This window comes from Aquarana catesbeiana, linkage group LG05 (genome assembly GCF_042186555.1).
Source record: "Aquarana catesbeiana isolate 2022-GZ linkage group LG05, ASM4218655v1, whole genome shotgun sequence".
NCBI classification, from domain to species: domain Eukaryota; kingdom Metazoa; phylum Chordata; class Amphibia; order Anura; family Ranidae; genus Aquarana; species Aquarana catesbeiana.
The window spans coordinates 474,584,028-474,599,265 of record NC_133328.1 but is presented as its reverse complement, the minus strand read 5'-3'; the positions used below and the strand labels follow the sequence as shown (position 1 = coordinate 474,599,265).

Genomic DNA, 15,238 nt, shown 5'->3' with positions numbered 1-15,238 from the left:
AAATCAAATGATAGTATTGTATACCTTGATGGATACTCTAATGTAATATATGTTATACGGGAGTTCAACTACAATTATGGTTTTGTGGGCAGAGACGCAAACAAAAACCATCACAGGAAAATCTCACCCAAGAAGTCCTCAATAGTTATTTGAAAATGTTAAATTATTTAAACATGCCCACCAAAAATTGAAGTGCCCATTTGGGATTGAATTGGCCTTTAATTACTCTGAAACCATTTACACTAAAAGCCAGATTGACTGAAATATGCAACTTACCCTGACGATTTGTGTATGTTGACGTTCAACAGCTAAATGAAGAGCTGTCTGTTGATTTACATTTTGAATATCCAAGTTTGCACTGCCCTGAAAGGCAAAGCAAGACAAGCTGGTAAAGTGGTAAATAGCAGATCAAGCTGAAATCAATACTAGATTTCCATCCTGACAATAAATATAAAAAAAATATTAATCCAGTAAATACAGTATAAATTGTTTTAGAAAAAAATTATGCCACTTAACACTTCACCAAAAACACATTTTTCAATAGTAGGTCATTGCTAATGGTTTTAGTCACATATACTGGTTTCCTATTTACTTGCAATTTACATCTGAGATATTGCCACCAGAGTTCCTAAGCTCTACACCCCATAGTTTGGTAGGCTCATATTTATGGCCTGCTCCATAATCCCAAAAAGACAAAATAGTAGTAATGACCTATTGTGCTGGGTGGACCTGGAAACTCAAGTTCAAAGATCTCATGCCCAACAGATGTAAGAACCAAGTGAGTATTGAGTAAACTTACAAACAAGTTACAAAGCAAGGACCCTTAAAGGACAGTACATTATAAAAGGCAGAGTGTGCGGTGATTCATACAACATACCTGATGAACTAGCAATTCAGCAACTTCAACATGATTATTGAGTGCTGCCAGGTGCAATGCAGTGTATCCATCATCCTTCTTCTCATCAACGATCCATGGACGAGGCAATTTAGAAAGTAGGACACGCATAGCGCTGGTGGAGAAAAAAAAAAAAAGACTGTAAATACAATGAAATCCTCGGACCCCTAAAACATTTAAAGAGATTACACTGTAACTTTCAAAACTTAAAACTTTTCAGCACATGTATAAATGGTTATGCTATCCTTCAGTGGACAGGAACAACTTCCTAAATGCTTTCTGCTGTCTAAAGCAATGCCACAACTTTAAACTCAGCCACAACATAGCAGCAAGCAGGCCTGGAAGGCTTAGAGGCAAAGATCATTGCTTAATATCTACACTACTCAGGCACAAATATGTGAAACGCCACCTGACAATCATTTGTGCTCAGAATTTTAACACTACTAGGACAGCAATGGGCTGCAACGGAGATGCCGTACAGTGGTGCTGACATTAAGATGTTGTGTAATATTTCAGTCAGGTTTCTGTGTTCCTGTGAGCCCGGTGTACTGAAAATCCTGTATGTACAGGAAGACACAACATGTTCATACATTTCACTGTTCATTATTTTATATGCAGGTAGAGGAAAAAAAAACTATTTTATAGTCTAAAAAAAAAATGGCAGAATACTGCGGAACTCAGCAGCAGATTTATGACACATCTGAGAGTGGAATTGTAGTCGTTTTCTGACCTATACATTGCTTGATTATTGCAAAATGTTCGTAGTACATGACTCAGTAACTCATTAAAAGCGCCAGTAGAACAGCATGCAAAAAGAAAAAAACAAAACAAACAAAAAAAAAAAAAAAAAAAACAGACATCTAGACTGGGAAGCCTGGATACGGATTACTGGAATGTGTCTATCTGTGCATCTATACCTGATAAAACTGGGCAGTGCAATGTAAGTCCAATGTGATTTATCTACATCCTATGCTGGTGTCATCATTATCCAAAAAACTGGGCTTCTGCATCTTCATAGAATAAGGCCTCATTCACACTGGCACTCCTTCACTTAGCTTTTCTAAACACAGAAGTGTCTACATTGCGGTCTGTGACCCTGTTAGGGAGAGTCCCGCTCTCTATTAGTCCGGTTTACTGTTATCTGACAGTGGTCAGCAGAACAGGAGTAGAAGGGAAATCTTACAATGGGATCACTAGTTCTGAAGACCCTTGGGACTACCAGGGATTTCCTTCACTTTGGAGAGATTTCATCTCATTTCCTGTTATGGCTAGGCACTTGGGGGAAAATAACCCTCCCTTACTCTATCCAAAATGAAAAAAAAAAAAAAAAAAAGTTTTGCGTTTTAGTTCTACTTTCATAGTGAAAGAAAATTCCAGATATTGGGCTGTCACCAGAAACAGGACACTAGTTCTGGTGACAACCAGGGATTCCCTCACTTTGATTTAGCTATAAGACAGGAAGTGAAGAAAAAGCCAATGGGACAAAGCTGGCAAAAAAAATAAAAATTACATGGGTTATAACCCTCCCTTACTCTATCCAAAATGGGGGGGGGGGGGTTGCCTATAGTTCTACTTTAATTTCATACTTCTGGAGGATTTCAATGTCTTGTAAACAGTCCCCCAATTTGCAAGGCATGACTTAGAGTAGCCAGACATATCTAATCAGTAGGACAGGTATTTTTTTAATTATATTCAGCTTACTAAAAAAAAAAAAAAAAAGAAAAAAAAAAAGTTTTTTCCCATATTTGTATAAATTGTCTGTGGCTGGAGGTCCACTTTAAGCCCAGCAAAATGTACAATTTTCCAAAATAAAAACCTAGCTGGTGAAATAATTAAACATCATCTCATTCTTAGGTTTCTAGGTTTTAAATGGTGTTAGCACATGGAAAGGGCAGTCTGCAACCTGTGACTACACATAGCATTGTGTGACACATGCCTCCTGTAGATAGTAATTTACTCTGCGAGTATGCACTTATAGAAAACGACAGATGTTCAGAGTGGCACTGGGAACCAGCAACCAAGCCATGCACGTTTTGTGTAATGAAAAAAAAAAAGCAATGCTTGAAACTTCTAATTATAGACTCTCGTTAGCTCACCCTCAACAGACTAATGAGACAGTGACAAATATACACAAGATGACCCACCCACAGGTATGTTAACCTCTTCCTTACTAGGATGTTGCATATTCCTTTTTAGCCTACTTTTAGTTAGGGAGAGTAGACTAAAACATTTTTTAGGCTATTATACATATTTCCTTGCTTGCTGTGAAAAATAACTTAAAACAAGTTAACAGGAGTTAAAAAGTATCCAACGTAAACAGATATTGGCTTATTTTCCTAATTGCATCAAACAAATTGAATGGATGCAATGAGAAACACCCCCCAATGTATATTTAATGAATTATACATGAAACTAAACCTTTTCTCATTTAATAAAAACAAGGGTGATTAAAATAGTTTTTTTTTTTGTCAAGGACATTTTATTCAAGGGCTATTACTCAACAAGAGGAGCATATGTTTTCTCATGATTGTATGCAGACACATTAATATGGTATTCTGTGTTGCCAGCTTGCCAAAGCCAAATATGTTTGAAAGAAAGCTGGCTCATTCACTAAGGTAAAGAGAAATGAGCTAAAGAGCCAGAGCCAAAAACCACCAGAGATCACTTTTACTGGTTTGAACACATGGTTCAATTACATTATGATTGTTATTTTGATCTCTTACTGTCTCTCACTGCTGAAAAGTTTGATTGGGAAGGCAATCCTCATTCTTTGGAAAACTGAGCTAACTGAAATCTGAAAGGCTGTGGTGGACTGCAGCTCTTTGTTAACTTTGCAGGGCACCTTCACCCTGTGTTATATTATTGTATCGCTGTACATGTTTAAAATTATACAATAAATAATTCATTAAAAAAAACATAAAAAAGCAGTATTTTGTAAAAGTGCTGGTGCTTATTTTTCAATTTCTTGATATATTTTTTAAAACACACTTACAACTATGAAGAATACAGAAGCCTTAAAGAAAATCATGAACGGATTACAATTTTGCCCTGCAGTACACACTTTTTCATTTGCAGAATGCTTGGCAGGGGTTAAAAGAATGCAATGTAAATAATCCCTAAGGTTTGACACGTTATAAATGGATGGTACAATCTCTTTACCATCTCCTTTACATTTACCAAGAACTATGCAGTGTAACAGCCTACCTTTCAATTCATTCCATCAGATTGCCCCCCACACTACAAAGGTATTGATACAGGCAATTTTACAATCAGACTGTAGAGTATGACCAGCTTAACAGGTCACGTTTAATCATTCTTAGGCCCCCTTAAGACTGGCGTAATGCAGTAAAGTACAGAAGATGCACGTTTTACCAAAATGTGTGGTGAGGTGTGCACTGTGTAGCGGTTCTATTCACTTATACTAGAAACATTGCATCCCATTGTGACCTCAATGGCTGCTAAAACAGACACCAGCCTGCATGTTAAGGCCTCATTTGTATGGGCGTACGCAAGTGCATACCCGTTTCACAGGATGTACTGGTGTTCAGTGCATTTGCATGCAAGCAGTCCCATTCATGTCAACTGGGATGCAGCGGCTGTACAGACACAGCCATTGCGTCGTAACGGACATGAATTTAAAGTGGTAATAAACTCTCTTCTGTAAAAACAAACTGACAGGCAGGCAGACAGAAGAGACCATAGAGAGCAGGGGTCCTCAAACTTTTTAAACAAGGGGCCAGTTCACTGTGCGTTAGGGTTTAGAACGCAGGGATCAGGAGAGCGTCAGGCTCAGAACGCAGGGATCAGGAGAGCGTCAGGCTCAGAACGCAAGGATCAGGAGAGCGTCAGGCTCAGAACGCAAGGATCAGGAGAGCGTCAGGCTCACAACGCAGGGATCAGGAGAGCGTCAGGCTCAGAACGCAGGGATCAGGAGAGCGTCAGGCTCAGAACGCAGGGATCAGGAGAGCGTCAGGCTCAGAACGCAGGGATCAGAGAGCGTCAGGCTCAGAAGGCAGGGATCAGGAGAGCGTCAGGCTCAGAACGCAGGGATCAGGAGAGCGTCAGGCTCAGAACGCAGGGATCAGAGAGCGTCAGGCTCACAAGGCAGGGATCAGGAGAGAGCAGAAAACAGCACAGTTCTGTACAGAGGCCGGGAGCTTACAGTGTGACTTTCCATATTAGCTTGCTGGTGATGGGTTGTTTTGGACCGCCCTGTGTCCTAGCAACCAATCACCTGTGGTTTAACTTTAAAAGTTAATCTGGGCAGCTCCTCCTGCCCTCCATCCTGATTTAAGCTGCCTTCTGCTCTCCGCTGTTTACTGATTACAGTGGTGGAGGTGGCTTGTGACAGCAGGACCCAGGGAAGGGCCGGCCCTAACGGGCAGCTAGGTAAGCGACCTTGGCGGGCCGTAGTTTGAGGACCCCTGCCCTAGAGGTATATTATGCCCCACATGCATGGCTCAGACCGCATATACGGCCCGCTTTGTGTGTCATGGGAAAAGTGACTTCTGTGTGCTTGTGCTGGAGGGACGTCACTGCAGCCCAGTCATTCAAGTGGCTGAAGATTGGGAACCCGGAACAAAGACTGGGTTAACATGGTAGCTCTGGGGACCAGGAGTTGTGACTGCCCAGTGCTGGAGGCCTCCATTTGTAGAGAAGTCACTCATAAATGTACTAGTATGCGGTGCATACTAGTACATTATGGTCTAAACATACAGGGGGCAATTTTTAAAAATTTCTTAAGAAGACTTTACTACTTTAACTGCCTACACACAACACCTGTGCATCCCATGCGGACAAAACGTGTCCTTTCACACAGGTGCACAAAGTATGTCTATGTGCACAAGGCCTAAAATGAAGTGTTTTAGTATGCAACTAGTATAAATGGGACCTCATGGTTTGGTTCATGCTAAATATTGACTTTCCAGCATACACTGGTATTTATACAGCACTGACAATTTATGCTGCTCTGTAACTAAATGCAAAAAAGGGGTCCACCACCCCCACCTATGACTGGCCATTGCAGCAAGTAGCATTTGAGGGCAACTAGATATAAACCAGGCCAAGGATAAATCCAAGGAAAAGATCCAAGCCTACTTACCGACCAGCCCATGGACAACCGAATCAACCTAATAGTATGCGTTAAAAACAGACTAAATGTACAGTCACATTCCCTGCCATTAAGAAGCTCATAATCTAAGGTACCTATCTTAAAGTGATATTAAAGCTTCAGGTATTTTTTTTTTAACAACAAACATGTCATACTTGCCTGCTCTTGGGCCCCCTGCCGATGCTTCTATCTCCTCTCACTTGACCAGTGCCTAATAGCAAGCCGCTTGCTATGAGGGCACTGGTATGTGCTTGCTCCCGAACCATGCTCTGTGTGTCCAAAAGACACACAGAGGCGGGGCTCAGCCACGCCCCCTACTCTCTCCACATTGAGGAGATACTGACAGCAGTGGGAGACCATGGCTCCTGCTGCTGTGTCAGCCAATGAGGAGAGAGAGACCTGGGACAGCCGAGGCTCCTGTGCACATTGGTGGATCAAGAGGGGGCCCAGGTAAGCAATAGGGGAACTGTGGGGGCAGCAACACACAGAAGGTTTTTTACCATAATGCATAAAATACATGAAGGTAAAAAACCTTTAGCCTTTACAACCCCTTTAAGATGGGTATACATTTACCCAAAAATTTCAGTCCCTGTATACTTCCCTCTGGTCAACAGAAGCTAGTCAAATGGTCATGCTGGAAAATTGGCATTTAACCACTTCCGGACCGCCTTTCGCACATTCTCTGTGGCAAGGCGGCCCGGCTGCATGAAATGACGTACCGGTACGTCGCTTCATGCAGTAGCCTCTGGGGGACAAAAAGCCCTGATTGGACAAAGGGGGAGCCAATCAGCAGGTCCGGCAGACACGATGTCCGCCGGACACGCTTGATTGTTCCCTAGTGAGGCAGAACAGTGATCTGCCTATGCAAACAAAGCAGATAACTGTTCTGACAGGGGAGAACACAGAAATCTTGTGTTGCTGCCAAGCAGGAACTCAGATCTCTGTGTTCTCCCAGTCAGAGCAATCCCCACACAATTAGTAAGCCCCACTAGGGACACACTTAACCCTTTGATCGCCCCTGGTGTTTGTTAACCCCTTCTCTGCCTTTGTCATTAGTACAGTAACAGTGCATATTTTTAGCACTGATCACTGTATTCGTGTCACTTGTCCCCAAAAGTGTGTCAAAAGTGTCAGGTGTCCGATTTGTCCGGGGCAATGTCGCAGTCCCGCTAAAAATTGCTGATCACCGTCATTACTAGTAAAAAAAATTAAAAACCCATAAAAATATCCCACCATTTGTAGACCGTTATAACTTTTGTGCAAACCAATCAATATATGCTTATTGGGATTTTCTTTTATCAAAAAAAAAAAAAGCAGAATACATATTGGCCTAATTTAATGAAGGAATTCAATTTTTTTCACTTCTTTTTGGATATGAATTACAGCAGAAAGTAAAAAAAATTGTGTTTTTCTTTCAAAATTGTCGCTTTTTCTTTTTGTTTATAGCGCAAAAAATAAAAAACGCAGAGGTAATTAAATATCACCAAATGAAAGCTCTATTTGTGGGAAAAAAAAATTTATTTGGGTGCAACGTTGCACAACCACGCAATTGTCTGTTAAAGTAACGCAGTGCCGTATCGCAAAAAATGGCCTGGTCATGAAGGGGGTAAAACCTTCCAGGGCTGAAGTGATTATCAGTGTATTCTGACAGGGGGAGTCCCCGCTGTTAAAATACAAAGACTTAGTGGGAAAGATCTCTATATTCAATATCGCTTGTGTTAATGCGGGGATGTGAGTTTTTTTTTTTTTTTTTTTGCTCAACCTGCTAGTTTGGGGGGGGGGAGAACACAGTTTGTATACCCTGCTTTACAAGTATACATATAAATATGGGAGCCAATTTAGACAGGAGCCAATACATTTACCAGCATGTGTTTGGATTGTGGGAGGAAACCCATGCAGGTACAGGAAGAACATGCAAACTCCATGCAGGCAATGTCCTGCTCAGAATTTAAACAGAGGACACCAGCGCTACAAGTCAGAAGTTTCAGTCAATAAGCTACTGTAAACAGTACTTGTACATTACACAATGAACATATTTTTCACTAAAATTATTGAAAGGCCAAACTACACACAAAATGATAAATGTATTTAGAACTCTGCTAAGGAAAAAAAAGACTGCAGGATCAGTACGTCCTTGCAAGTTAGAAAACAGAGATGAGAACACTAAACTGTTGTTGTTTTAATACAAGTTACCCCTCGTGCCCAGTAACCAGGGTGCATACTTAGTATTGATTAATCATTAACAACAAATGAAAAGTCATTGTGAAAACAGAGCACCCAGCGTTGGCTTACTACATAATACAATTCTTTATCTGAATGAACAGAATACAAAGTGTGACATGTATGCACAGCAGATTTCTGACTGGCTGAATAGCAATGCAGCTGAAAAGCATTCTTATTCAGCTCACACTCCACTTCTGACATCCAGAAATCTTGTTGCCCTATTTGTTGTGGTGACGTAGGGTTATTAATTTCTTATTTGTAAAGACTTGAGCCTCTCTCTGCAAAATTCTAGTGACAGTCACAACACGCTGTAGAAGCAACGGTACGCATTTAGTGAAAATATGAGTAATATAGGTGGAAACATGAGAGACCGCTTTATTTGGCAGGGCTAAAAATAGCTGAACAAATGGCAAAGCAGTGTTGGGGCTCGGCAGGATGAACAATCAATAAGCAGAAAGCATGATAGGAGCTCCCAGAGCTCTTGGATCGACAATCGACAGCTGAGAGACTATTTTTTGCTATGGTTGACTAAATATGGTCAGGGAAGAGAGAGGCACTAGAGGGAACGTTTGCCTGGGATTGCATGTTTCAAATGCTTAGCTGCCTATAAAGCTCTAACAGTTTAGCTTGTGCCCTTTGAGTGGGGGGATATGGCTCATCTCTATAGTTGCAAGTGGGAGTCCTGACCTCGCTAACTGGCTTCACTGACCCCAAGGAGAAGTCACTTGCAACTGATTTGTTTGCAGTTCAATCCGGGGACTTCAACAAAAGAAATCAACTGAGATGCACTGTTAAACGAGGGAAGACAAAAAACTAACTTTTTTCTCTTTTGCAAACAAAGGAAGTTTTACACTTCATTGAATTTTTTTCTTCAAGCATGGGAAAACCATACTAACCCCTTGATGCTTTTATGTTTGGTGTCTTGGCAAACCACTTGTGGCATAAACCGCTCTGCATTAATCAGGTGCACTGCTTCAATGAGTTTTCCAACTTATACATGCTCTTGAGTTTAAAGTGCCAATGAAAGGTGAGTTACTGTGTGCTTCCCCTCCTTTAGTTAATGGGTTACTAAAACAGTAGGTGAACATTTAAGACTTGACCTTGCCAATGCTTAGTTTATTATAATATGTACATATTAGACAATATCCACATAGGTCCAAAAGCCCTGTCCATGCTTTCTATTGTCCTAATCTGTATTATAGTGACCAGGATAGCAAAGGGTTACTAACATTATGTTGCATGCGTGACTGCTAAAAATGTAAATGACACTTATACCTTCCAGTTCAGCTATTACGATATTGTAAGTCAGAATATTCTGCACCAAGCGCACGCTGAATAGAAGTCTGTACCTTTTAATAATAATTAAAAAAAAAAACTATACACAGATACATTCACTGCTGTAATATAGCAGCAGCAAATGAAAACCCATGCAAGAAGTTCATGTAAATAGAAACGTAAGGTGGGCGCTGTGTCTGTGGAGAAGGCAGTCTGAATAGTTTGCTAACTATTTAAATCCTGACTGTGTATGCTGTAATAGTAATGCTGCAATGCTGTTTTTCCTTGTATTACTGTGCTATATCACCAGCTACTCTCTGATTTGCTCTCTATCAGCTGCATGCACTAGCTTTGTCAGGCTCTGCAGGAATTTTACTTTGGCTCATCTTTCCTTTTCTCGGGACACCTAAGCCATAGCGCTGCTAATTTCAAGAGCCTTCTGGAAATAGGAGCCTGCTGTCTGCATTTCAAAAACACTAATTCTACGAAACACAAATGAAGTGACAGCTCACCAGCAGTGTGACATCATTCCGGTCATTTCAGTGCTTCTGAGATTACAGAATGCAAGTCAGTGTCTAGGGGAGCATGGCAAGATACAATATTTGCAGTCTTCAGTACAAGGAAAAGATTGCTGACTAGCAAGAGGCAGAGGCAGGTGCAGGTGAGTCACACGGCTAATTAATAAATATGCCACAAAAGTCTAGTCTTGCATTTGCTGCTGCATGTGACGTTCTGGCCTGACATTTAGAATGCACAGCGTTTTCTACTGTGGTCGAGCAAGGTAGTGTGTTGTACTTGTTAATATATTTAACATAACTTTATGTAACTGGACTGGGAGAGCTAAATCATGTAAAGTACTGTTTAGAATTCGTATCCCTTAAAGTACTTGCACTTCTGCATGTTCTTGTTTTCAAGTTCTAAGTGATGAATTTTATAATGTGATGAGATCGTGTGTTATAAGTAAACTATATAGAAGTAACAAAGCTAATCAAATTGACACATTTTCTTACAGGCCTTTTTTACAACAGCATTTACACAGCAATGCAGTACTATTAGGCCATGTAGCCGTTTGTGTTTCAGATTTAATGACTGTCAAAAAAAAAAAAAAAAAAGTTTCCTTTCCTTTGCAGCTTCTTCCGATGACCTGCCTGTGTAGAGTACATACTTCTTTATGTACCCATATGAACATATAACGCTATGGAATGTAAAGAAGTATGTATTTTCTCCAGGTGCAAACAGCCCTGGGATCTAATGGGCCTCCTTACACTGCAACATTGTGCTTAGAAAAACAGCAAGGTAATCACAATTAGGGGGGCTTTACCATGCATTTATTAAGTCGATCTGTATCCTTTGAACTGTTTTATAGTTGCTGACCTTTGAGTTGCTTTTACATTTTTTTTCTTCTGGTACAAAACCATGAAAATCAGTCTTTGTTGTACAGTCATATTTACTTTTCTACACTAAGACGAAAGTTGTATGTGTCTGCATTTCTGTGTGCAGGTGTCTACAGATTATATACTGCAGAGAAACATGGCCACACAGGATGAAGCCCCCAAGGCTTATTTTAATTGTATTTTGATTATCTACGAAATAGTTACACATGTTCTGTATTTTATTAACCAGTTTCGGCCAAGAAAAGGCCAGTAATGATAAAAAAAGGATACATTCACAATAGCCTCATTTGATGCACATATGCTGACATATTCATTATATTCATAGTGTAGGTGTATGCTTGCTAACCGTTTACATAAAACACTTTGAGCTGAATAGCTAACAGTCTACATTTGTATATCTGGGGGAAAAGATACACAATTGTAGGTTTGATTCACTCTGCACTACCAAAGGCCTCAGTCTGCAATCAGAGAGTTAAACTCAACAAAACAATAGGATTCAGACAACCAAAGCTATAAATGGACATTATGTACCTTTGATGAGACCCAGATGGGCACATCTGACAAAGAATTATTTTGTTAAGCTCAGTGTAAAACAAATTAAACTCCAAGTTTCCCTTAAAAGGTATATAAAGCATTTTCCCTTGCAGGAAAGTGTGTACTTAGAATACAGCTGCTGATATTCCAACTGAAAATAGAATATCACCTTATACTATACTAAAACTCTTACCATTGATTTATTGCTAGAACATACAATAATTCAATGGTAAAAGTTCCAAGAATGACAATGTAATGCATTGCTAGACTCTGCATTATAGCATAGCTGGGCTCATTTCAGTAAGCCAGTGCAGAGTATTAAAGACAAGTAAAGTGCAGCAACTAACCAGAAATCCTCCCAAGTTACCTTTCCACTGAAAAATTTAAAGCTGGTTGCTATTGGTTACTGCTATTTGGGCATGATCTAATTTCTAAACACTGCCATATTGAATAAACCTAATAGTACACTTAATGATGGCTTAAACACTGAGATGCAAACATTCATTCAATACAATGAAAATAATGCATAATGTATAAAAATACAGCTAAAGTTTTCTTTTTTAATCCATGAACATGCAATACTAATACATTTAAGTATACCATCTTGAGATTCCGCTCAGTCAACCAACAGAACCTCTAGCTGAAAGAATATTAAGTCACTCTAGAATGTCAAATCCATCACTTAGGTCAGCTGTTCCCTTTTAAACCAAGTACAGTCTGAACTCTGAGCATGTGCTGACATGGTCGTAACTCAAACATTTCAAACGCCTGACTGACATGGGGAACAGATGCTGACATTATCAAATGCTGCAGTGCTTTTTTTCCATGGCCTTTTCTTGCCCTGATATGGCAAATGCATGAAAGTGGATTGCCATCCAAGAGCACACTTGAGCAGCTGGATCTGTAGAGCAGTTCACATGTAACGGGTATAAATAGCTTCCAGTTTTAGTGCTGACTTTATTGCTCAGTTCAGGGAGACACAACACCTGCTACGTTCCTATTAGGCCATGAATGACGAAAGGAGTAGATTTACATTAACACGCATAGCATAGAAATGTGGTATAATAGCAGTGTAAGCTAGGAAGTAGAAGCAGTATTGTGAGAATTTCAGATTGCTATCCAGTGAAAAAAAAATGAAAGTGTAAGATGATATTGTCAAATGACATAATAATCAATACTAAGAGAATAACCTCTTACAATGCTGCATACAATCCCTTGTGTGCTTTTGAATACCAAACAAATCCCTGCAGTAAAAGATGCAGCACATTACCAGTTTCTGTATAAGATTCTAATCCTAAAACATCAGTTAAAAACTCTACATTTACTTTAATGTAATGTTTTCATGCCTGGCTACACAAGAATCCCTTTACACATGAGACACACAACACAAGGAAGAGCAAAGAACTCATTATTCAAATGTTTAATATATTTCCAAAGCTGCATGGCATTGTTAGACAGCCAGGTATTAAAATATATAAATTGTTTAATACTGCTAAATTGGTTCAGGTGTAGTTATTCTCATTAATTCCTTTACAATATTTTGCATATCAATGCAATTACCATGTGGTGCGAGGGATGCCGGAGCGAGTTAGCAGTGTCTGTCTGGCAGTGGAATACAAATTCATGCCTAGATACTGCAGTATGTATACTTGCAGCAAATTGTCTAGTATAGAGCACGGAAAATGCTGTAACTGTCAAACACAAGCTGCTGCTATGTGTGTGTGTGTGTATATATATATATATATATATATATATATAAATGTATATATATATATATATATATATATATATATATATATGCATATATATATATATATATATATATATATATATATATATATATATATATATATATAATTTTTTTTTTTCTTATGCACCCTGTGTCAATGCTTTTTCTGGTTATGTCTTATTTCCAACTGCCACTTCACTGCAATGCTTTGCTAAAGCTGGTAAAATGGAACCAAATCACCTCTTCAATGGATTTGGTCCCCTTCAACCAGCTGTAGGATTGCATTGAGGACTACACCATCCAGGAGATGCTGGCAATCCAGCAAAATGCTGCAGTGGAATGCTTCTTTAGATGTTAACATAGCATGACAATGTGGCCTCTGTCTTACTGTAAGTGGAATATTCAATAAAATTGTACTTGTTTGGATAAAAGTCATCAAAGTCACGTTTCTTTGCATGCAAGTTCCAATACTGAATTTTCCCCTCAACAAGGGGACATTTTTCAGGTTTTTGGTAATAAATCAAGATATTATCTTTCATTCACCCTAAACGGGTGTTAACATTAGCACAGGCTGAAGACTGGGCCATTTCTTAACTGTATTAATATGCAACATTAATAATTATTAAAGTTGCATATTAATACAGTTAAGAAATATGCAACAGTTACATATACAGTTAAGAAATGCCAATACAGTGGAATGCTTCTGTAGATGTTAATATAGCATGATAATGTGGCCTCTGTCCTACTGTAAGTGAAATATTCAATAAAATTGTACTTGTTTGGATAAAAGTCATCAATTGGTCACGTTTCTTTGCATGCAAGTTCCAATACTGAAATTTCCCTTCAACAAGGGGACATTTTTAAGGTTTTTGATAATAAATCAAGATATTATCTTTCATTCACCCTAAACGAGTGTTAACATTAGCACAGGCTGAAAACTGGGCCATTTCTTAACTGTATTAATATGCAACATTAATAATTATTATTTCACAAAGCAGGAAAAAACTGTGCAAATATCCAATAAAAAGAAAATATGTACCACAAATAAAAAAACAAACACCTCAAAAATAAAACCATAAAAAAAAAAACAAAAAAAAAAAAAAAAAAAACACACTGAAATCTCTGGGCTTTACTTTGTATGCGTGTTTTATAAATGATAAACTTACCACAGGAGGAAGTTTATAAAATTGGTGTACATTTAGACAACAGTACAATTTCTGCACAAAATATTTTTAAAAAGTTGCAATTATTTGCATTGAAACATTGTTACATACCAGTAAGAAAGAAAAAAAGCAATGTAAAAGCAGCTGACCTGTTTTCAGCCTGTGTTAATTAACCTTCTTGTGTGTATTACATGCTACCTGATACGTCAGGGGTTGCTTGGTGGTAGAAGGGCCCCATTTTGATGTGCATGGTACCTTATGCCTTTGTGCACAGTATACACATGACAAATTATAAAAAAAAGATCTATGAAAGGATAGGCAAAAATATAGCAAAATTATATATATATATATATATATATATATATATATATATATATATATATATATATATATATAAACTTGTCTTTTGAAGGCAAATCTAATCTTTGGTATTTACGCATATTGTTTAGTGTATTCTGGACTGTGCAGAAAATGCTGTACAGTCCGGAATACATAAAGTCCTTTAATAGTGATAACAAAAAAATTCCATGTTTGGTGTGTTTACCACACTGTAAATGTATACACAAATGAGGTAAAAAATAAAAATATACATTAAAAGGGGCATAAACTGTACCAGGATTCCAGCTGTGGAGGTGTGTGTCACACCAATAAATACATAACACCTCATCAAACAGAGCAAGCCAGGATAACCAAACCAGAAGAGGTCAGTTACCTTCGACAGTAGCTGAGGGCTTAAAGACATTTGCAACAAAGCAGAGAATGGCAAAGTATAAAGGTCCATGCACACTGGCTTAAAAACACTGCTTCTACAAGAGTTTTGTGTTTAGCCTGTAGAAGCAGCTCCATGTTATCCTATGTATCCATGCACATTAGGATGTTTAGATGCAGAAAAAAAACCTCTTCTCGTTTGCGTTT

The 15,238-nt window shown here is 38.8% G+C and overlaps 1 protein-coding gene across 2 annotated transcripts in view; it reads right to left on the bottom strand.

The window, feature by feature from the left end:
- The window catches only part of MIB1 (MIB E3 ubiquitin protein ligase 1), a 155,961-nt gene that overhangs the window by 28,976 nt on the left and 111,747 nt on the right, over window positions 1-15,238 (bottom strand). For both annotated transcript variants that reach the window (XM_073631454.1, XM_073631453.1), the window contains exons 13-14: window positions 878-1,010; window positions 277-363 (exon numbers count right to left, since the gene is read on the bottom strand). In XM_073631454.1, coding sequence (XP_073487555.1) covers window positions 277-363; window positions 878-1,010 — 220 coding nt within the window. The remainder of the gene's footprint in view (window positions 1-276; window positions 364-877; window positions 1,011-15,238) is intronic.